This window comes from Vicugna pacos, chromosome 5 (genome assembly GCF_048564905.1).
Source record: "Vicugna pacos chromosome 5, VicPac4, whole genome shotgun sequence".
Classification (NCBI taxonomy): Eukaryota; Metazoa; Chordata; class Mammalia; order Artiodactyla; family Camelidae; genus Vicugna; species Vicugna pacos.
Window position 1 is genome coordinate 15,565,984 of NC_132991.1, and position 22,856 is coordinate 15,588,839.

At 45.8% G+C, this 22,856-nt stretch overlaps 1 protein-coding gene across 9 annotated transcripts in view; it reads left to right on the forward strand.

Annotated features, from left to right (window-relative positions):
* The window catches only part of MGAT5 (alpha-1,6-mannosylglycoprotein 6-beta-N-acetylglucosaminyltransferase), a 330,723-nt gene that overhangs the window by 296,042 nt on the left and 11,825 nt on the right, over positions 1–22,856 (forward strand). For all 9 annotated transcript variants that reach the window (XM_072960887.1, XM_072960885.1, XM_072960886.1 and 6 more), the window contains exons 14-15: positions 5,472–5,588; positions 12,176–12,250. In XM_072960887.1, coding sequence (XP_072816988.1) covers positions 5,472–5,588; positions 12,176–12,250 — 192 coding nt within the window. The remainder of the gene's footprint in view (positions 1–5,471; positions 5,589–12,175; positions 12,251–22,856) is intronic.

Below are 22,856 nucleotides of genomic sequence, written 5' to 3' on the forward strand. Positions count from 1 at the left end.
GTGGGCCACCCTGTTCTGCTCTTTCAGTTCACAAAAGCCACAAAATCCTCCTGATCAAAGATGCGTTTAATTGAGAAAGAACTCTCAACACTTCTGCAGATCTCCAGGAGTCAAAAATCCCCAGAAAGTAGCCTTTTTTTTCTTCAACAAGTGGAAAGATTTTAACCAAACCATATATAATTATGTAGCTGTCTTTTTGAGCCCTTGCTAATTTTTTGAGCTAAGCCACATTTGATCCATATAAATAGATACATATAAATTGCATATATGTCTCTTCTTTGCTTTCATCTTAAGAGAAGAAATTTTTCTTTGTTTTTAGAAAACAAAAAAGGTTTGTTTTTATTTTTACATTGGACCCATTTTTATTTTTCCCCTTTTTTAAAATTGATGTATAGTTGATTTACAATGTTGTGTTATTTTCTGTTGTACAACAGTGATTCAATTATACATATATATACATATTCTTTTTCATTACAGGCTCCTACTAGCCATTGAATATTATTCCCTGTGCTGTACAGTAGGATCTATGTTGTTTTTATGTTTTATATATAGTAGTTTGTATCTGCTAATCCCAAACTCCTAATTTATCCTTTCCCATCTTCTTCCCCCACTGGTAACCATAAGTTTGTTTTCTATGTCTGAGTCTCTTTCTGTTTTATAAGTAAGTTCATTTGTTTTCATTTTTTTAGATTCCATATATAAGTAATATCATATGATATTTATCTTTCTCTGACCAACTTACTTCACTTAGTATGATAATCTCTAGGTCCATTCATGTTGTTGCAAATAAGATTATTTCATTTCTTTTTATGGCTGAATAGTATTCCATTGTATATATATACCACATCTTCTTAATCCAGTCATCTGTTGATGGACATTTAGGTTGCTTCCATGTCTTGGCTATTGTAAACAGTGCTGCTATGAACATTGGGGTGCATGTATCTTTTCAAATTAGAGTTTTCTCCATATATATGCCCAGGAGTGGGATTGCTGGATCATATGGTGATTCTATTTTTAGTTTTTTTAAGGAACCTCCATACTGTTATCCATAGTGACTGCTCCAGTTCATGGACCCATTTTTAAAACTACAGTGTACACACTCAGGGAGCAGAGTTCTATAATGCCTTAAGTATAATGTGGTTGCTTCAAGTTATACTTGAAATATAATATAAATTGGAGTTTTATCTTTATATTGGGAAACATATTAGTAGATTCTTGATCATTATTCTGATATTTTGTAAACCTTTAGAATTCTCTGGCTCCAGGGTTTCTTTTCCATAAAGAGAACCCATGTTCTTACTGGAGATTTAATAGCTGCTCTAAAGTAACGTCTCATATTTAATAAGATGTTCATTACATCTTATACTTTACAAACTATACTCCAGTAAGTTTGCTGATTGATACACAATGAAGTAGCTCAGATCAGACAGTTCTCAATAAATTAACAAGGGGGAACATAACATTCGGAGGGGGAATAATGAATCACAAAATGCCTTACTCATAAAATTAAGTAACCCTCAATAAATGTAAATGAACAGAATGATAATGGCTCAGCATTTTGTATCTTCCAAGTGCAGAGAGCAACCTTCTAAATAAGCAGGGGCCTTTTAAAAGGCTTAGAAGGGGAGAGAGACTACTAAGATGTGAATGACTAAATAGAGACGTTGATGGCAACTTTCATTTAGCCTGATGTAATGGGAAGAATTAATTAGTTTGTTCTCCAGGCCACAAGATGAAAAGGGTGCGACATTTTGCTCAGCTCCAGGAAAGGTCTAATACAGACATAAATTCAGTCCTGGTGTTTTTTTAGGCTGGCAAGTTTTAAGACCGTGTGTAAAAGTCTGGTGTTGATACTGAGCTTCTTTTGGTCTTTGTCTTAAGAGCTCACTAGCATCCTTTAAATAAGTGGTTGAAGGGTCTAGATCTGGATTTGCTCTGCTGCTTTCTGGCTAGGTGGGCTTCGGAAATTGCAAGCCCCTCTCAACCTCAAAATGTTAACTGATACACGGGAAACCTGATTAATAATGTATATGCGGGTGTTTAGCACAGGCCAAGCCAGAGGCTTCATTGCCACATGTTCAGTTTAAAAATATGTGCTGATGTGGAATCCTAAAAAAAAAAAAAAAAAAAAAAAGACACCAGTGAACTTTTCTATAAAACAGAAATAGACTCACAGACAACAAAACAAACAAACTTAGAAAACAAACTTACGGTTACCAGGGCCAGGAAGAGGGTGGGAAGGGATAAACTGGGAGTTCAAGATTTGCAGATACTAACTACTACATATAGAATAGATAAACAATAAGGTCCTACTGTATAGCGGAGGAAACTATATTCAATACCTTGTAATAGCCTATAATGAGAAAGCGTATGAAAAGAAATATATGTATGTACGTGTACGACTGAAACATTAGGCAGTACACCAGAAATTGACACAACATTGCAAACTGACTAAACTTAAGTTAAAAAAAAAGTAAAATATGTGCTGAGAAAACACAAAGCCTGTTCCCCCAGCTCTGTGAGCCTGCGGGCACTCAGAGGTTCTATCACTGACCATACAGCTGAGCAAAAGAAGAAGGTGCATGTCAGAAGGCTGGCGAGCCGAGCAGGCTAGCAGGGGGCGAGGCTCTGGCAAAGCCAAGGACACCCGCACCTCGGGATTGCATGATTCCTGCAAGTGGGTGCCAGCAAAGGCTCGGAGGGGAGGCCCAATAATTTATGTTCTGGGTTTCCCACCCTGAGTAGTGCACATACACCATTGGGGTGGTAGGATACAGAGATTGGTGGCCAAGGGCAGGATGGAGATGTGCCAGTTGAATCACCTGGTCCTCTGAGGTTAGTGGGGTCTGAAGAAAAACAGAGAGTCGGCCTCAGCCCCTCCAGACTCGTCACCTTCTTTTATTCTAAGTGTATCACAGCATTCGCTTCTCTCTCCTGAAGTGAAATTCTAAATACACCCTGCTAATATATGCAGTTTTTAAAAAAGAATGATTTGCTAACTCTTACATGAAAGAGAAATAAAAAGAAAATAACTTACAAGAAGGTTATATGTATTTGGTGTCTACATAGTTCAGGAGTGCTACTCCATACCTAAGACCCACACTAGAAGGCACTGGGATGCCTCATTCTGCCATACAATGAATAAGTTTGTATTTCAGAGGAATAAAGCATTGAGCTGAACCTGGTCAGCCCTTTTGGCTTATAACTGACATTAAGAAGAGAAGCTACAGGAAGCATTATGCTGTGCACCGGAAATTGACACATTGTAAACTGACTATACTTCAATAAAAAAAAAATATATATATATACACAAAATTTAAAAAAAAGAAGAGAAGCTTTAAAAAAAAAGATGCCTAGATGTATACACATGTATATATGCAATTGCCATTGACGTGACAGTTACACATGGGGACTAGTTTGGAGAGATTGTGCTGGAGGCCCAGATCATGTGTGACACTGACTTTGCTGCCGTGATTTTTCTGAAATGGTAATGGCGTGTTGGTGGAATTCCAAGTAAAATAGGCACAGACATCCCTTGATGTACATGGCAGTTATGTTCCTGAAAAATTCAGTGTGTATAGCACTGTGCCAAGGAGTTGGCAAAGATTCTCATGTGGCTTTCATGAACCCCGTGAGAGCTTGGCAGGCGTGTGAAGGCCTGCGGGAGCAGACAGCTCCCCCTGTGCGGGACCGTCCCACACGTCTCAAGGCTTCTGACAGCCCTGGTCCTCACCCCGAGGGTGGAGCACAGCACCCCGCATCTTTGTGAAAGCCGAAAATGTGTCCAGAATGCCCCCTTCATACCACAAGCATAAAGGGGTCCAGGAATAAAGGTGGAACTAAGTTGGGGAGTAAATGCAGCTGTCTTAAGGAAGGGACTCTTCAAGAACTGTGAATTACCAACATTCCACTGGGTTTCTCTGGCCACCCTTTGGTCTTAAAATAAAACCTCCTTTAGAACAAAAGCTGCCTTTCCTTGCTTTTCTGATAGCAGTTGTCTTTGTAACTGTTAAGGCTCCAGTGTTACAGTTATGATTATTCCCAAATTCTTTGTTTTTCTAGTAGCATTATTTCTCTTTCTGTCATCTCTTATATGTGCCATTATGTGTCATTCTCTGACTTTAAAGCCTGAAACGACTTTATTGTAATTTTCATATGCTTACCTGTCTGTCCGAGCCAGTATTTTATGACAGATACTAGTTAGATATAGGTGATTTTCAGGGCTGGGGTATGACTGAGTGTAGGTGGTCATTGTTTCTTGGCGTGATTTTGGAGGTTGAAGCCACTGGTAACAGCCTCCATGTCACCTGACATGACATTCTCTTCTTTCCAAGTGGGAATCAAGATGTAGGGCCATCGCCAGACCTGCTCTGCAGATCTCACGACCTCAGGCAGGGTCATGGCCCTCATGCTGCCCTCCTGGGAGCCCTAGACTCCCATGAGCCCCCCCCCAAAGTGTCCAGGATCCCAGATCAGAGGATCTAGGAGAGCCTGGGCATCTGTCTTTTTTTTTTTTTTGATTGAAGTACAGTCAGTTACAATGTGTCAATTTCTGGTGTACAGCACAATGTCCCAGTCATGCATATATGTACATATATTTGTTTTCATTAAAGGTTATTACAAGATACTGAATATAGTTCCCTGTGCTCTACAGAAGAAATTCATTTTTTTAATCTGTTTTTATATATAGTGGCTAACATTTGCAAATCTCAAACTCCCAAATTTATCCCTTCCCACCCTCTTTCCCCAGTAAGATTGTTTACCATGTCTGCAAAGTCTGTTTCTGTTTTGTAGATGAGTTCATAGTGGCTTTTTTTTTTTAAGATTACACATATGAGTGATATCATACGGTATTTTTCTTTCTCTTTTTGGCTTACTTCATTAGAATGATGATCTCCAGATCCATCATGTTGCTGCAAATGGCATTATTTTGTTGTTTTTTATGGCTGAGTAGTATTCCATTGTATAAACGTACCCCAACTTCTTTATCCAGTCTGATGGGCATTTAGGTTGCTTCCATGTCTTGGCTATTGTATACAGTGCTACTGTGAACACTGGGGTGCATGTGTCTTTGAATCTGGGCATCTGTCTTTTAAAACATCCCACATGGACCTGTTGGGCACCCACAGGCACTGCCCGTGACACCAACCGGGTGCGCCTACAGCCTGGGTTTCCTTAACTGTACCCATCGGTGCTGTGCCTGCACATCCAGCGGATCCTGACTTAGGAGGGCACAGTCAGTGTCCTGCTGGGTCAAAAGAAAGGAAAGCTGTGGGGCCCTCTTGCTTTTATTGTTGTCTGCTTATGGGGTACTTGAGAGGTTTCAGTCGTCCAGAGGAAGGACAAAAATGACTTACTACTTTTTCCTGTGTAACTCAGAACCATGAAGAGCATTACACTTCATCTAAGACTGAAGGCTGTAAAAAATCACTGTTGGTGATACTGAGATGTTCTCTTTTGCTTCCTTCCAGCTGACCTCCCAGCATCCTTATGCTGAAGTCTTCATTGGCCGGCCCCATGTTTGGACTGTTGACCTCGGCAATCAGGAGGAAGTAGAGGACGCAGTGAAAGCCATTTTAAGTCAGAAGGTTATTTCTTTTATTCATTTTTCCCCATTTGGAATGTGAACTGGAGGGTGTGGAACACATCACAGGCCCTTTGTGCGAGTAATGAGAACGTTTCCATGTCCGCTCAACTCTGGAATTAGAAAGGAGCCCAGCTGGAGGGCTGGCTGGCCTGGGGACTGTGTGGATGTCCTCTGAGGTGGAAACAGAGCTGGTGTCCAGATGTGTGCGTGGATTCTACAAACCCTTTTGATATGACTCCTGGGTCCCAGCAGAGTTGTAGGAGCTTGAGATATACTTGCGTCTGTGACATGATTATGTAGCTCTCTCAAAGATCAAAAAAGATGTACCTGCTCCCTGCAAGGAAAAAAAGAAAAAGAAAAAAATAAATAAGTGATAAGGATAAGGAATAATTAAGGAATACTGAGAAATGTTCTTTATAGCATCTAGTTATTCCGTTTTTCTACCATTTAACATCTTGTAAAATTTTGTGTAAGTAATGAGCATATCTGGACTCTGTTCATCAATTCAGCAGACATTTATTAAGCACCTGCTGTATGCAGGGCACCCTCTGAACCACTGTAGGGTATGTTCATTTCCACAAACATAAACGAGGCTGGGTCCCCACCTGTAAGAAGCGTAGCACCCTGGAGGGATGGTCAGGTTATCCTCTCTCCCAACCCTGGGGACTCCATCCCTCTGCACCCTGCCCTCTGTACTCCTCCTGTCAGAGCAGTTGTCACTGTGTTACATTTTGTTAAGAGGCAGGACAGGCGTGGTTGTGAGGGCAGGCTTGAGTCAGACAGCTCGGGTGGGTTTCAGCTCTGCCCCGTACTTGGAGCGCCCCCTTAGGCAGCCCTGAACATGGGCCAGCTGACTATTCCTCCTGGCAGACTAGCCTTTCCAGCCCCTTCCCCTTGACGCTCACTGTTCCTCAGACCCATGTCTTTCCAGGCCTTCACCTCTGAGCCTCAGTTTCCTCATCCCTAACGTAGGCTAATTCCACCTACTTTGCAGGGACTTGTGAGGATGCAGTCAGGCGGTGAATATGAAGCATTGAGGTACATTGTCGACCTCAGAGCAAGTGTTTAGTCAATAGCACTAAGTCAGTATTGGCATCGCCTATGTAATAGTATAACAGTCTTATGATTGTTAGTGCCAGTCTAGATTTCCACTAGACTATAAGCAGCGTGGGCAGGATATATATCTGTCTCACTGCTGTATTCTTGGGACCCAGTGTAGTGATTTACCTAACGGATGGATGGGTGTCGTGGAGGGGATGACGACTAGGTATTTACCGACAAGCACACTATCAGGCAGAACACGTTTGGTGCCAAGACCAACATGCCGGAGATGGAGGAGTGCCTGTCTTTTCTGCGTCCTATAAGGACGTCTGGAGTATGCAGCAGTAAGTCTCATAGGATGAGTAGGAATTTGCAAAGCTAAGCTGAGAAGTGGGCCTGGAAAGACATGGTTTGAGGAACAGTGAGCATCAAGGGGAAGGAGCTAGAAAGGCTTGTATCCTGGGAGGAATAGCCAGGTGGCCCGTGTAAAGGGCTGTCTTCCATCTCCGGGAAGTAAAATGTGGCGCACCAAACTGCCAGCTTCAACCTACTGAGGACACCTCCCAGAGAACGAGAGGGCTCCAGTGTGTTATCCGGGTCCCTTTGGAGAGGGTCTAGTTATTGAGCTTTGGGCTAGCTGCTCAGAGCTTCCCATGGGTGATGCGTACATTGTCACTCCTTGTCTCAACAGTTTGGGGCAGAAGTTCCCCAGACCTCTGGTGGCCAAGCCAAGAGATGAGTACTGAGTGAGCATGGTACCACTGTCCGCCTCAAAGCATCTTTCACATGTCAAAGGCTTCCACGCCAGGGGGTCCCTCTTGTAGAGACCAAAGGTTCTTCTTTCTTCAGTCTCAGAGTCCTTTAGGGTATGAGCGTCTATGGTTGCCATAACAAAGAAACACAACTTGGTGGTTTAAACAAGAGAAATAGATTTTCTCACCATTCAGGAGGCTACAAGTCTGAATTTAAGATGTCTGCAGGGCCACACTCCCTCTGAAACCTCTCGTGGAGGATTTGTCCTTGCCTCTTCCACCTTCTGGTGGCCCCAGGTGCTCCTTGGCTTACAGCTGCCACATGGCGTTATCCCTCCGTGTGTGTGTGTGTGTGTGTGTGTGTATGTGTGTGTGTGGTCTTCTCCACTTCTTAGAAGACATCAGTCATACTGGATTAGGATTCACCCTGAATCAGTATGATCTCATCTTAACGTGATTACATCTGTGAAGACCTTATTTCCAAGTGAGGTCACATTCACAGATACGGGGAGTTAGGACTCCGGCATGTCTTTCAGAGGGAGGGAGTTCAACCCACAACACCTAAGTGTGCGTGCCCTTAAAGAGGAGTAATTTAAAAGCTAAGGTAGAGGCAGAAAATCATGGGTCACAGAGTCCAAAACTTTTTAGGTAACAGACAAAAATCTCATGGGAAGGCCGGCTACAGAAAACACTGAGAGCAGGGCACTGAGTTTGTCTGCTCCCTCACACGTGAAGCTGGCTCTGTTCACGCCATGAAACCTCCAGTGCTCCACGTTTTAAAACCCTGGTCAGGCTTTTCCCAAAAATGGTTTAAGGCCACTTAAAAGGAAAAAAATAAATAATTATAATAGTAGGTGATATGTAGGAAGAACCTCTTTCTACATGTCTAGAATCTCTCCGTACATCTTATTTAATCTAATCTCATTTAATCCTTCTGCAAATAAGAAAGATGGCACAGCTAGTAAGTTGTAGAACCTGGGTTGAAACTAGTATTTTTGACTAGTTTGTTAAGATAATATAAGATTTAAAAAGAAAAACAACATGACATGAAGTAAAGGGAAAGCTAAGAGTGGATAAAGTAAGGAATGAGATTAATACAAAAGCTATTGTCATTATAATCCTTATACTTGTTATAAATGGGTCAGAAATCTGCTGCCAAGCTTTCTCATATTGAATTACAAATTTTTAAGTTACCTGACATTCAAAAATGCAAGAAATCATGATCCATCATTAAAAGAGGACACTATCAATAAAACCAGACTCAGAGATTGCCCAGGTATTGGAATTATCAGACAGTGACTTTAAAATGCTACGATTAATATATTAAAAGACTTGATAATAAAGGTGGACACTATATGTGAACAGATGGGGAGTTTCAGCAGAGAGATGGGAACTTAAGCCAAATGAAAAAATGGTAGAACTGAAAAGCATAGTATCAGAAATGAACTCTTTCAGGGGGCTTATCAGCAGACTGTAGACAGCAGAGGAAAATAATCAGTGAACTTAAAGACTTGTCAATAGAAATTATTTAAATTAGCCCAAAAAATGATATGAAAAGGAACATATGAAATATGTAGGAATATCAAAATGCATAACTTACGTGTAATTGGCATCTCAAGGGAAGAGAGAATGGCTGGAAGAAATATTTGTGAAAAGGTAATGGCTAAGTATTTTCTAAAATTAATGAATGACATCAACCTACAGATTCTGGGAGCTCAGTGAAGCCCAAACAGGGTAAATATAGAGAAAAACACACTTAGGTACATCATATCAAACTGCCAGAAACAAAAGATAAGGAAAATAATCTTGAAAGCAGCCAGAGAAAAATGTATTACATTCAGAGGAATGGAAGACCCCCAACTTCCCATCAGAAATAATGGAGGCCACAACAGAGGCCCCAGGAGCCAGAATGGCTTTAAGTTGGCCACAATAGAGAGTCTGAAGTTTATTCTAAGTATGATGGGTAGTTTTGAGCAGGGGGATGACATGACCTATTTTAGATTTGAAATCAAGAGAAATTACATGAAATGTTTGGCTTAAAATTCCCTACTTAGCATATAGAGGAGACGGGACTCAGCCCCTGATCTTCCGGTACTTTCTAAGACCATCTCTCATTGAAGGATGCCACGCCACCTGTCAGGTGGGGCCATGGAGGGGTTAACAGAGCAGTTCCCTGGAGAAACTATACCCTAACTTTGAATGCTGAGTGGCAGAAAAGAAGACAGGAATGGGGGTTGAAGAGGAGAAAATGGAGAAAAAGATGGGGAAGTAAGGGAAATTTTCCAAGGCCAGCAGGACCGCACGGTGCAGCCTACAGGCATCCTTCCTGTGGCCCTGAGAGTCACAGTCCTTTTTCCATGAAGCACAATGACCAAGAACACTCCTCTTGGTTCTCCACAGCTGGTCCTACTTGGGGACATCAGTGACTGGTGTGGTTTCAACATGCCCTTTCACCCCATCCCCTAAAGAGTCCTTGACTTGTTCCTGAAGGGCTGTTATGCAGAAAACCGGCACACACAGAGGCCCGGATCTTGGCATCAGCCCCTCCATCAGAAGCTCGCTAGCCCTTGTTATTCCTGAAGCCAGGGGTCTGGAGAGCTTTCCCACATGGACAGCCCTGCTCCCGCCCACAGCAGGATGGGTAGTGACTCACTGACAGGTGGCTTAGGAGTACTTTTTGTTGTTGTTGCTTTTCCTTTGTAGGAAAATTGGCTATCTTTTAAAACAGTCAACTGTCTACAAAGCAATTAATGAGTCAACATCCCTTTGATTAAAATGGGTTAGGTTGGTAGGAGGACACAGGAAGAGCCATTCTTCTGTACTTATTGCATGAACCCCTTCAAGGTAATCCACGTCCATTCCTAATGGCTGTTCTCTGGGATACGTGGTAGGAACAGTCCTTGAGTATTCAGCCTGCTTCCCACCACGTGCCCGGATCTGTTGGTCCCATGGCAGATGGCCACTGATGTTTGCTTCTCTCACTCTAGAAACTCTACGTATCCCCTTTTGAATGAGCCCGGGATGCCAGCCTCAATTGTAGTTTTGTTGTTGTTCTGATTCCTTCACATCTTTTCCTGCAGACAGGGGAAGGGACGTATCTCAAGCCAGTTAGAGAAAGCGTTTGGAATCACCCACAGGCTGAATAAATATTCTTTAAAAGAAAAGAAGAATTCTACATTTGGTGTGAAGGACTGTGTTTGGGTTAGAGAGGGCACAGCAAGTGCAAAACCTTGAGATGAGAAGGCGTAAACTTGGCACATATCAGTTAAAGTATTTTGAGCTCTTCTGAGATGAACTATCAAGGAGCAAAAGGACCTCGGTTCTTTCAGGGTAGTCCTGCCCTGATGTTACAGGGCTTATGGCTCAGCCTCTTTTGGCTCTGTCTGGATGGATGTGGGCAAGGATGGCTGACTTACAACCTGTGTGAGTTGTCCTCTAATTATGCACTCAAAGATATGTTATAAAATGAACAATCGTGGTTGAAGATTTCAGGTGTAATGTGTGAATCAACACACACAAAAGCAGAAGATGTCTTGAGGCCAGCTACTTGGCTGCCCACAGAAGGGTATCTTCACTGCCAGCTGACCCATTTTCAGCAGATCTCAACACACAGATGTTTTGTCCAGCTCTTCACCCTGTAGATTAGAGCTAGGTCAGTGTAGAGCAAGATGGTGAATGTGCTCCTCTGTCCTGCTGACACGTGCTGCTGGACTCTCTGAAGCTATAGCAAACTGGATAGCCGGTGGTTTCCTCCCAAGAGAAATTTCCATTTCAGGTTAATAAAGCCAGCTAGCTGCCCCTAAAAACGCAGACCTCGTAGCCTTGGTATGAGCATTCCAGAGTTCAAATCCACATTTCTTCCCCTCCCCTTAGGTGTCACAGTGTTGCTCAGGTTGTCTCCTCCACGTCAGGGAAGCACTTTCTACATTGCTTGCTACCCTCAAATAAAGCCTAGGCTCCTTAGAGTAGAAATCTCAAGTCTTTCGTGGAAATCCAGTGACCCTCTTCCTAGCCTGTCTCCCCGGAATCCATGATCCTAGTTCTGTCCTCCTGCTCTTTTTTCAGGTCTTGTCTCCCACTACTTGCTGTACCTGGGACGTCTTCCGCATCTTGGCCCTCCTCAGTCCTGTCTTGCTAGAATCGTAGCTGGCCTTAAGAGCCCAGCATGAGCAGGCATTGGCTTTGACCTTCTAGCCTCCTAGGACCCTCTGGCTGAACTCTCTGTAATGCACCATGAGTTCTTTGGGTACATACTTACCTACTAATGCAAAACAAACATTTTGTCACTGTCATGAGTCCTTAAACCACTCATAAGGTGCCTTTCTCAGGGCAGGGAGTGTGCATTCATTCACCAGATGTTTGGTGCTCAGCAGTGGGATACAGATGACCCAGCAGCCATGGACCCTGCCCCCTGGAGCTTGCCTTCTAACAAGTGACACTCCCCACCTTTGGCTAAATGCCTACCATGTGCTAGACACTGAACTTAGCACTTTCCTTTTTCTCTCCTGTAATCTTCACCACAGCTTCCAGGAGGTGGGTTTTTCTTATCACCATCTTACACATGAAGAATCTGAGGCTCAGAAATGGTAGGTAATTTGCTCAGGGCCCCACAACTGATAAGGAGCAGAGTGAAATTGTGAAGCCAGCTCTGCTGACTTCCAAGTTCATAGTCTTAGCCTTGCAAGGCTGCCTGCAGGTGTTTGGGGCCTGAGTGCATGTGCATCAGTGGAGGACGGGGTAAGAGTCACCTGTCCCGAGTCCTCCTCTCTCACGATACCATGTTCTATTTCTGCAGATTGAGCCATACATGCCCTACGAATTCACATGTGAGGGGATGCTACAGAGAATCAACGCTTTCATTGAAAAGCAGGTAAGGCTGTCCGGAAGTCTGTCTGTCTTTGTGGAGTCCTGCTTCCTGTTACCCCAGAGGGCTCTCATGAACAGTGACGAGCTCACCGTATTTCTATGGTTATTTCCTTGATTTGGAGGACTCCACAGGCTGGATAATGGCTTGCTAAACTGCTAAAGTAGGCATTGTCGTGGTCACCCAAAGGAGTCAGCCTGTCCTTGGCGTAAGAATGTTCTTTATGATGGTGGAAGGTCAAATGGAAACTTAAGGAACTGGATGACCAAGATGGAAATGTCCTCCGCCGTCAGACCTGCTCCCTGAATGTAAGACCTAGTGGGGAGGGGGACAGAGAGACAGCCAAGTATGTTAGCACTCTGTAGGGCTGTTCAAACAGTTTTAAAAATAGGACCCCTATTCAAATGAAACTTTACATGAAACCCAAGGATATGAAACAGATAAAAGCAGAACTTCACTTCCAAAGCAGGGGAGGGTTCCCAGGGTCCCACCACCCCCAACAGAGCTGGGAAACTGTGTCTCATGCTTACAGAAGTGAGGCCAAAAGTGTCATTGCCATCTTTATAACACTTTAATCCCTTAGGCTTCAAAAGCAACACAGAGCTAGAAATAGGCAGACAGAGAACCCCCGGGGGTAGGGGGACTTAGACACCTTGACCAGATTCCAGAAATAAGGGGCTGCTCTTCAAGGGCAAAGCGGAGCCTCGTGGGGCGATGGAGAGATCTTGACACCATAGGGGAGCAGGACTCTGAAGGCCGAGAGGAGAAATGCTGTGTTGAAATGTGAGTAGGTGCAGATTGTAGGCCAAGGCAGGTTTCAGAGGAAAGATCTGAGGCAAGACTGGTGAGCAGCGGACAAGCCCGCGTGCAGCTGCTGGATGGGCAAAGCGGGGCAGACACTTCAGGGTGCTGTGTCTGATGCTCTGAATTTTTGCTGGTGGCAAGAGGGTGCATTCTGCAGCCATCCGCCTGGGGTCCAGCCCCACCGCTGAGACTTTCTGGTTGTGTGACTGGGGACGTGTTACCGAGCCTCTCTTTGCCTTAGTTTCCTCTCCTGTAAAATGAGGATAATGACAGAACCTCGCGGGGCTGCTGTGAGCGTTAATGAGCTGATAACAGGCGACGTGCTTAGAACAGGGCTGCCACACACTGCTCAAGAAAGACAGACTAGCCCTGGTGATTCTCTAGTATGTTCTACTTTATTATATAATTGTCTTATAGTCTTTTTTTTTTTTTTACTGAACTGTAGTTGATTTACAATGTTGTATTAGTTTCAAGGGTACAGCATAGTGATTCAGTTATATGTACATATATATTCTTTTTCAGATTCTTTTCCATTGTAAATTATTACAAGATACTGAATATAGTTCCCTGGGCTATACAGTAGGACCTTTTTCTATCTATTTTATATATAATAGTGTATATATGTTCATCTAAACTCCTAATTTATCCCTTCCCCCCACCTCTTTCCCCTTTGATAACCATAGTTTGTTTTCTGTCTATGAGTCTATTTCTGGCTTATAAATAAGTTCATTAGTGTCTTTTTTTAGATTCCACATATAAGTGATATCATATTGTGTTTGTCTTTCTCTGTCAGACTTACTTCACTTAATATGATCATCTCTAGGTCCATCCATGTGGCTGCAAGTGGCATTATTTCATTCTTTTTTATGGCTGAGTAGTAGTCCACTGTGTGTATATATGTGTGTGTGTGTGTATATACACACACACCACATCTTCTTTATCCATTTATCTGTCAATGGACACTGAGGTTGCTTCCATGTCTTGGCTTTTGTAAATAGTGCTGCTGTGTATTGTATTCTTATATATTATTAAATAACATAATATATTCCACAGTATTACTCATCAGACTTTACCACAAGAGCTGAGCATCTGAATTACTGTCTCATTTGGTCTTTATATGACACCCAACTTAAGAATTGACAGTATCATCATCCTAACTCTAACAGCCCTTTATGCACAGACTTTATGCCAACATGTCAGGGGCACATCCCAGTGCATCATTCATTTATCCCCACAGTGATCCCAGGAGGCAGCAGTCAGAGCCCCATTCTCTGGACGGTGGGCGCCGGAAGTCTCGGTAGCAGGGCTAAATCCTGGAATCAGGGTTTGAGTCTGGTTTGGTCTGGGTCCAGACCTGCGCCAGCGGTGTTGCCAGGACCTCAGGTGACAGCAGTGGCCCCTGCCACTGCTTCCCATCTTCTTTGAGCTCCAGGCGCTGCGGGCCCTCCTGAAGGTGCAGGCGGGCACAGCTGTGGCTCCCCAGGCAGTGAGCTCTAGTGCATCCCGCTCTCACGGCCCTCCCCGGAGCTGGCTCTTACCAGCAGCCCTGCAGCTGCTTCCGGAACGCCCTGCCTTCTCTCCTGTCTCCACTTCCTCTCAGGGAAAATGGTTACTCACCACCATGTGTAAAAAGACTCTATCACATTTATATGAAGGCTTTATTTCTTTCCTCCCTAAGGAAATCTTGAATCCCAGCCAGTCCTTAGAAGTTCTCTTTTGGCCCGTCTGTTGTGAATCTATTGGTTTCCCTTCAGACAGGAAGGTCTCGTTCCCCAAACAGACCTTGCTAAATGCTCGTGTGCAGGGTCACACCCAGCTCGCTCCCCTTTGTGTGGCAAGTGCCTAGCCCCTGCCTGGCACATAGTAGGTCCACAAAAGCTGAAGAAATGAGTAAATAAATAAGGGGGTGAGTGAGTGCGTGTGCTTTTTATTCACATGGGCCAGGAACTAGGAGGCTCAGGTTGGCCCTTATGATTATTTGGAAAACATGCCACTAAAATCATCTTCCAGAAAACATGTCAATAAAGCTGCCCTTTTGCACTAGCTCCTGGGCATAGAATTTTTTTTCTGCAGAGCTCTGCGGTTCACAGGAATCCACAGATTTCTATTTTGCCTGCTGTCATTTATCCGTTCATCCACTCTGTAAATATTTGCCAGGTTGGGTAGGCTGCAGACTGTGCTGGGAGGTGGGAAAGAAGAGATGTCAAAGGATGAGTCCCTGACCTCAAGTAGCTCCAGGGTTCGCAGAGAAGCAGGTCAGGTCCTCGGTGGTGCTGCTGCCCTGGTTCCACCTGTAATAGCGACGACCTGGGGTGCTTGGGACCGCATAACTCAAGCTGCAGGGAGGGGAGGGAGATTCTGTCTGGAAGCATTTTGCAGGAGATGAGTCCAAAAAACAAAGATGTCAAGCTGCAAAGGCTTAGGGGCAAAAAGAGAAACCGTGGTAAAATTATTGGAAGTTTAGATGTGACTGAAAAGAGGGATGAGGTGAGGGACAAGGTTGGAGGTGGAGACACATCATGAAAAGATGCTAAGGCTCAGCTGAAGAATTCAGATTTGATTCTGGGACAAGAGGAGGCTGACGAAAGGCTTTAACCCGGGAGCAGGGCAGTGATGCTACTGCATGGGTGTTTTAGAAAAGTGACCCCAGGAATCTTGTGTTTGGGGCATTTCTTATTCCACATGCTCTCGGTGCTGCTAAGGAGCCCGTGTTGAGTTATCCCAGGCTTTTATGGAGGGTTGTGTTGAAGCCGTAATGTTCCCCCAACTCCAGAGGGAAATTAGGAAACCGAGACCCCACTGGCTCGCAGATTGGGTCTTCTACCTCTGACGATCAGCTTCAGGCTCTCGTGTTCTAGAGCTTGGGGTGTTCGTTATTTTTGCAGCCAAAAGGTTATCTTCAAAGAGCAGTGAGAGGCGAGAGGGGTGTTACCGGTGGGAACAGGAAAGCCTCAAGCTCCGAAGGGTGGTGGTAGCACACGCTTCCCGTCCCTTCAACTGGAGGAGCCCCGCGGCCCTCATTAGGCTGGTCTCTGCCTTCATCAGAGTCCTCCGTGTGGTCCACGGGGGTGGGGGGTGGGGCTTTTATCCCACAACCCTTTCAAGATTGTCCCTCACACTCACCCCGGGCAGCAGGAGCCAGAGGAAGCCAATTGACAGCAATTGAGAGAGCCCCGGGCCGTGGCGTGTGCTCAGAGCACAGGAGAGCCACGCTGACGGCTCGAACCTACCCTGCCAACCCGGGCAGTTCCCGATGGGGATGGATCGTGGCTTTAGGAAAACAATTGCTTTTCCCTTAATGCCCCCTCTCCCTCACTGTACTGAAAAGGTTGATTTGGCCTGCCCACTCTTTTATATCAGCTCCCCCCAAAAAGGCGCTCTCTCTAGCAGCAGGAGTTGGTACCAAGGAGAAGACCCCTTGTGTAACTGAAGATCATGAGCCCCCCTCGTCCCTAACCCGAGTGTGTCCTGGCCTGTGAAGGTTCTCACTGTGCGTTTCTTGGGAAAGGCGTAGGTGGCCTCAGGCCAGAGGGTAGAGCAGGTTTTTTGAAGGAACGGCCCGTGTTCAGATTGATTTCTGAAAACCATACGTAGGCTCTTTAACTCTATTTTCTGCTTCGTGTAAAGACCCTATAAAATACCCTACAGTGTGATTGTGCTCATATTATTTTGCAAGGAGCTGTGTAGTTTATGTGAAAAGCATTCTGGAGACTTGTAGGGAAAAAAGGAGTTAACTCCAAGAGCCGCAGGGAAGTGAGCTTCAGCTGCTGGGGAGTCTCGCTCCCTGGGGCCCGTTCTAGATGCAAGGCCAAGCCTGCACGGCAGTGGGTCTGGGGAGGCCAGGGGAGGGGGCAGTGGTGGAGGCGCCAGGTTACAGGGGAAGAGGGAGAGGAATTGAACAAGGGAGAAGGTTGGCAGTAGCGTAAGGAATGTTTGCTGTTTTGAGAAACCAGTGGTTGCTGTTTGCCCAGCCTTTCCTGAACCGAGAGGGACTGGGGTGGGTAATGATTAAGCGTTGGAACCTGGGAGTCTGACAGCCAGGTTCACATCCTGGCTCTGCCATCACTCTTAGTGACCTTGGGCAAGTTTCCTAACCTCTCTGTGCTGTTTCCTCTTCTGTGCAGTGGGGACAATGCTACCTACCCCATAGGGCTGGTGGAGGAATCAACAGATGAATACATGTTTAAGTACATGGTCCAGAATAGGTCCTCTGAAAGCCTTAACTACTTGTTGCTGCAGGAGCCCAGAAACCAACTGACGTGTGTTTTTTTAAACAGCTTCATTGAGGTGTAATTTGCAGGCCCTAAAATTCGCTCCATGTGAGGGTACAATTCAATGATGGGCTTTTTTAGTAAATTGATAGAGTTGTGCAGTTACCTCCACAGTCTCAGTTTTATAATGTTTCCATCCCCCCAAAAAGAGCTCTTTTTTGCCTGTGTCTACTTAGTCCTTACTTGTTCCCCCAGCCCCAGGAAAACACTGATCTGACTTTTCCTCTTCTGGAGATGTCTCAGCGTAATGTTTGTGAGGTCCATGCACTCTGTAGCAGGTATCAGCACTTCATTCTTTTTCATTGCTGAATAGTATTCCATTCATTGTACAGATAGACCAGTTTGTTTATCCATTCTCTGGTTGATGGGCATTTGGATCATTTCCACCTTTTGGCCATTGTGAAGAATAGAGTGCCGCCTTGAACATTCGCACGCACGTGGGCTTACGTTTTCATTTCTCCCAGTTGACTGCTAGTGGTGGAAGAGTATGGAACGTGGGAGGTTTGTGTCTAGCTGTTTCTGACGTGTGCTGGTTGGCTCGTTGATTTGCACTGTAAAGATCATCGCAGAGATGAGTCACAGCTCAGCTTCACAGCCACCGTCTCTGTGCCCTTAGAAACACTAATTTACACCCGCTACTGGGGATCAGCCCCAGGGGCTACTTGTGGATGGAGTTCACTCCTTTTGAAGGCAGCACAGGCTGAGAGTGCTGGGTACCAGCTGGCAACAGAAATTATTCAATCCAGCCAGTCTGTATGTATTGACCACTTTTTCTGTGCTTGGCCCTGGATTTCCCGGCTGTAACATAAATAGCAGCTATGTCCCTGACCTCCCACATAGCTGGCTGAGTTTGGCCCAAACCCCAGATTCATGGGCTTGAATCTCCCCTCCTTTTTATTTTGCAAATTCTTGACCTTCCTTTAGATCTTGCCTCCAGACTTGTATCTGAGTCTGTTTTTCTTGGTTCCAGACAATGTGTTTCCATAGAAATCTGCTCGCACACACCTAATATGTTATGGACATGGTAACTCAATCAAAGGTGTGGCCAGACCTCCACTCAGGGTGGAGGGTTTGTGGAAAAGATCTCATCACATGCAACCAAGAGGGAGGGACAAGCCAGCCCCTCCACCGAGTGCTTCCCTCCTAGGGAGAGCCTGCCTCCTGCCCCCACCCCAGTCTTCTCCAGCTCTTTGGGTGTTTTGTGAATAACGTCTTTGCACGCTGTTTCTTCGCCTCTGTTACAAAGGCATCCCCACTCCATCTTCTTACACAGCATTTTGTGTTCATTTGTTCAGAACATTACTTTTTCTCATAAGTTTGATTCATAAACCTTTCTTATTATGGTTACTGCAGGAAATTTTTACAGTCAAGCAAATTTAGGGAAATTTTGTGACTGGTTGAAATACATTTTAGAGAGGAATGCAGATGTTCTGTGTTCTAAGTGGGCTTGTTAACCAGATTGGAAATTACTGTTTATGTCTCTCCTATTGTATAAAGGTTCTCTGAATTAGAATATTGTTCTTTTCCACTTCTACTGTCAAAGCCTCTGGATACCAAAACCATTTCATGCAGTTCAGCAGCTCTATTTTGAACACCAGTTATCTGCAAAGCACCATGTTTATGATAAGCCACTAACTCCTATTGAGCCTACAAAACCCAGCTTAGAAGCCCCTGTCTCCTGGAAGCCTTCTTTGATTGCCACCCCCACCCCCTATCCCTTCCCCGGAGTTAATTATCTCTCTCCTCTTAGTGTCTTTTACATCCTGTTCGGACCTCTATTTTATACTGTTCAGTAATTTTTAAATGCCAGCCTCTCTTACTACACTGAGCCTTTGAGCCCAGGGACTGTCTCATTCACGCTCCTGTTACCAGCATCCAGCGTAGGCTTTAATAGTCATTGGTGAAGTTTTGAATGGATGCATGAGAAGACCGTCAAAGCAGCTGTGACATGAGCAGGTGGAGCTTTGCTGAACAGAGATGCCTGCGTCTGCTCCGAGGCTGTCCTCTCTCCTGCCCTGTTGTGTAGCTTCCTGTCTCTCTGCTCCTGCCTTCTGTTCTCAGCACAGCAGACCGTCTCATTCCTCTGCTCAGAACTCTCCAGTGCCTTTTAGCTCACATGCCAAGGCTTTACATGGGTCCCCAGAGCTCTGTGTGCTCTGACCCCCTGGGACCTCCCAGACCCCATCTCTTCCTACTGCCAGCCCCCAACACGCACACACTGCTCAAGCTACGTGGAACTCCCAGCTCCTCCTGGAACCTGCTAGACACTCTGTTGTCAGAGCCTCCAACCTCGGTTTGCCTCTGCCTGGAATGTCCTTCCCAGATATTTGCACGGCTCACTCCTTTATTTCCTTGGGTCTTTCCTTGAATGTCACCTTCTCAGTGATGCCTTATCTGAACACCTTCTTCCCCAACAGTCTCGATGCCTTTTCCTCACCTCGTTCTTATTTAGAGCAATGATCACCTTTGAATATACGGCATATAATTTATTATTTTGTTTCTCTGTCTCCCTCGCTGAATATAAGCGCTATAAAGGCAGGTGTCTGGCTTCCTTTTTTTTTTCCCCACCAAGTCACCCAATGAGGGCCTAGAAGAGTCCTTTGCACATAGTAGCAGTAAAAGGCAACCCATGGCTGGTGCTGCTTATATCAGGCACTTTTCTGAGCGCTTTACACATTGTACTTCATTTAATGCCCTCTACAGCTCCATGAGCTGGCAGCGGACATTGTCTTTATTTTACAGTTGAGGAAACGGAGGCAAAGAAAGGCTATGGAACTAGCGAAGATCACTTGGCTGATGAACGAAGGAACTGAGATTCAAACCCAAGCAGTCCGAGCTCCAAATGCTTACTTCCCTGCTCCTTAGCAAATATTGTACTGCTGTCCAGTGATCTCAGTTCCCGCCCCCCGTAGTTGCACAGTAGTCTTTGGTGTCCATTGGACTTTGAATCTCTTTATTACAATACTTAAAGGCTGTAGAAGTTTTCAGATTTCTCCAAAAAAATACAAGTAGCCAGCAAGAAAAACAAACCAAAAGACGACATTTAAACTTTCCCAAACATCCGTGCACCCGCTCAGCTTTGATCAGCAGTAACTACGTTGATCATTGTGTGTTTTCCTTCCTGTTTGATGGACAGAGTGTCAAAGGCCAGCCAGTAAGTTTCCATGTGCCGTCAGGTGAGAGAGCAACGGCCACCAGTGAACACTCAGCATTCCCATTCAGGGTGTCACGGGGCTGCAGTCATGCTGTCGCCCTTAGTAACAGCGTCCAGACCAAAGTTACGGTGCTGCCCGCGCCTTAGCAAGTCCGTGGACTGTGCTCAAGATCACCACAAATCTGAGGTGTCAGATAAAGGTCTTCCCGCCCACTGAATGGCCTGCCTCTGGTGGTACCCAGGGCTGTGAGACAGGACACTCTGCCGACCCTCCTGCCCTGTGCCACTTTCCGAAGATTAAGCTGAATCTTACTGTCTTTAAATAACCCCGTGCATTTCTGTCATCTCAGAATTATTAGACCCTTCTGGAATCTTCTGTTTTCAGCAGATACGAATCCAGGTTCTAGGTTTCCTGACCACATGCAGGGAAGGGATTCTGTTTGTTAAGTACCAAACTCACCAAACTCACTCAAACTCGAGCAGGAGCATCCCCGAATTGCAGGATTGTGTGACGTGGGGGACAACGGCAGTTTCGCCTTACTTGTGGGGTCTCCAGCACTGATTCGAGGAGACTGGAGTAGAAGTCTGTGCTGAGCGCTCACCACCTGCCGCTTGCTGTTCTCAGCAGGCAGTGGCATTACCTCCTTCAGGAAGGCGGCGGGGAGGAGCAGGAGCCGTAGGAAGTCATCAGTCTCAGCCTCTTCATTCTCCTGATGAGGAGGCTGCGCTGTAGAATGTGTTTTGTTCAGAGTTTGGGGCTAGTAACAGGGAGAGGTGAGGTGTACCCTCAGAACCAGCAGCCTTCAGGGCCTGGGGTGTGTTTCCCTTTGCTCTTTTTGGTTTTCTTTTTGGTCACTAAAAGTAATACAAGCATAGGTTTAAAAAAAAAGGCGAAGAGTATAGAAGGGCCCTCCTGAATGCAGCTCTGGGCTGCCTTCTAGGGCTGCACCCACCTCGTGGCTCGGGGACCGACAGGGACAGGCCCGCCTGCAAGTCCCCACGTGGCCAGCAGGGTGGGGCCTGGAACATTGCCTCCCCCCACCCCGCCCCCTCTCCTAGTTCTGGGAGCCCTGGGGTTATTAATCAGCTCCTCATCCACACAGAGCCGGGAAAGGAAACATGAGGAAAAAGGAAATATTCCAGAAGGACATTAACACTGAGCAGTAAATTCCCTTGCCGTTCCTGAATCTCCTGCGTCCCTTCTCAGCGGCATCAGGCGCACCCTTACAGGGATGTGTGCGTGGTCGTTGTACGTGCGGTTCTCTCTTCCAGTGCGTGATACAAATGGAAACACGGTGCATCAGCCTTCCATCTGCTTCTTATCAGCCTTCAACCTGCTCCTTTCACCTCTCAGTATGTGGGGGCTGGGGTGGGGGGGTATGTTTCCATGTCAGCGTGTAGAAACCTGCTGCATTGTTGCTTTGTGTGTGTGTGTGTGTGTGTGTGTTCTTTGTATCTGAACAGTTACCTATTTAAATACAACCTTGAGACTATTTCAAGTCTGCTTCTTTGACAGCCTGTGTCCTGTGTAGGTTTCTTTGTACCGTGAGTCCCATGTGTGTGGGGTGATTTCCTCCAGGAGGAATTCAGATCCCAGGATCCTAAGCACCGCTGAGCACCCCTGAGGGCTAGCCTGCCCCGAAAGGAGTTCAGTGACTCTTCAGGGTTCCTGCCCTGGCAGCATCTTCTGCAGGTTAGGCAGCCCAGGGATTGGGAGGAACTTTGCTAGGGTCCCATCGACAACGTGCAAGCAGACAGAGAGTTGGGTGCTAGTGGTGCATGCATTCCCACCCCTGGTACCTATTCAGGCAAGGCTGGCGTGAGAGCTGGGGTCCCAGGTCAGAGAGATTTCCGCTGCTCACCTGCCCTTTCCCTGGTCCCGCTTTGTCTTTCTTCTCACCACCCACCTTCTCTTCTTACCCAGGCTGCTGATTCACCTTGTGGTGCAGGTTGCTTTCTGGTCCTCCCCATGCCCGTGACCCCCTGGATGTGCTCGTTCCCTGCACGTCCTGGGAGGGACTGGCCAGGCCCCATCCTGAGCACACCCCACCTTCCATGCTGGGGGCGCCTCTCTTTACAGGGGGTACCGGGTTACTTCACTTCCTTTCCCACGTCTTCAGACTGTTTCTCTAGCTGTTGAATTAGTGTGTAATATTTTTCAACCAGTAAACACAGAGCCTCTGTTGGATCATGACCCCACCACAGGTTCAGTCATTGATGCCTCAGACTTCTTGCTATGCTCCTTTGCTTCCCAGCGTCCAAGCTAGCAATCACAAGACAGTGTCACATTAGGTAGCCGCCAAATGAGGGAGACTCTGAAAATGTCTTTGCAGTTAGGGTGGAGGGAACAGACCAGCGGGTGAAGGTGGCCCTGGAGGTGGGC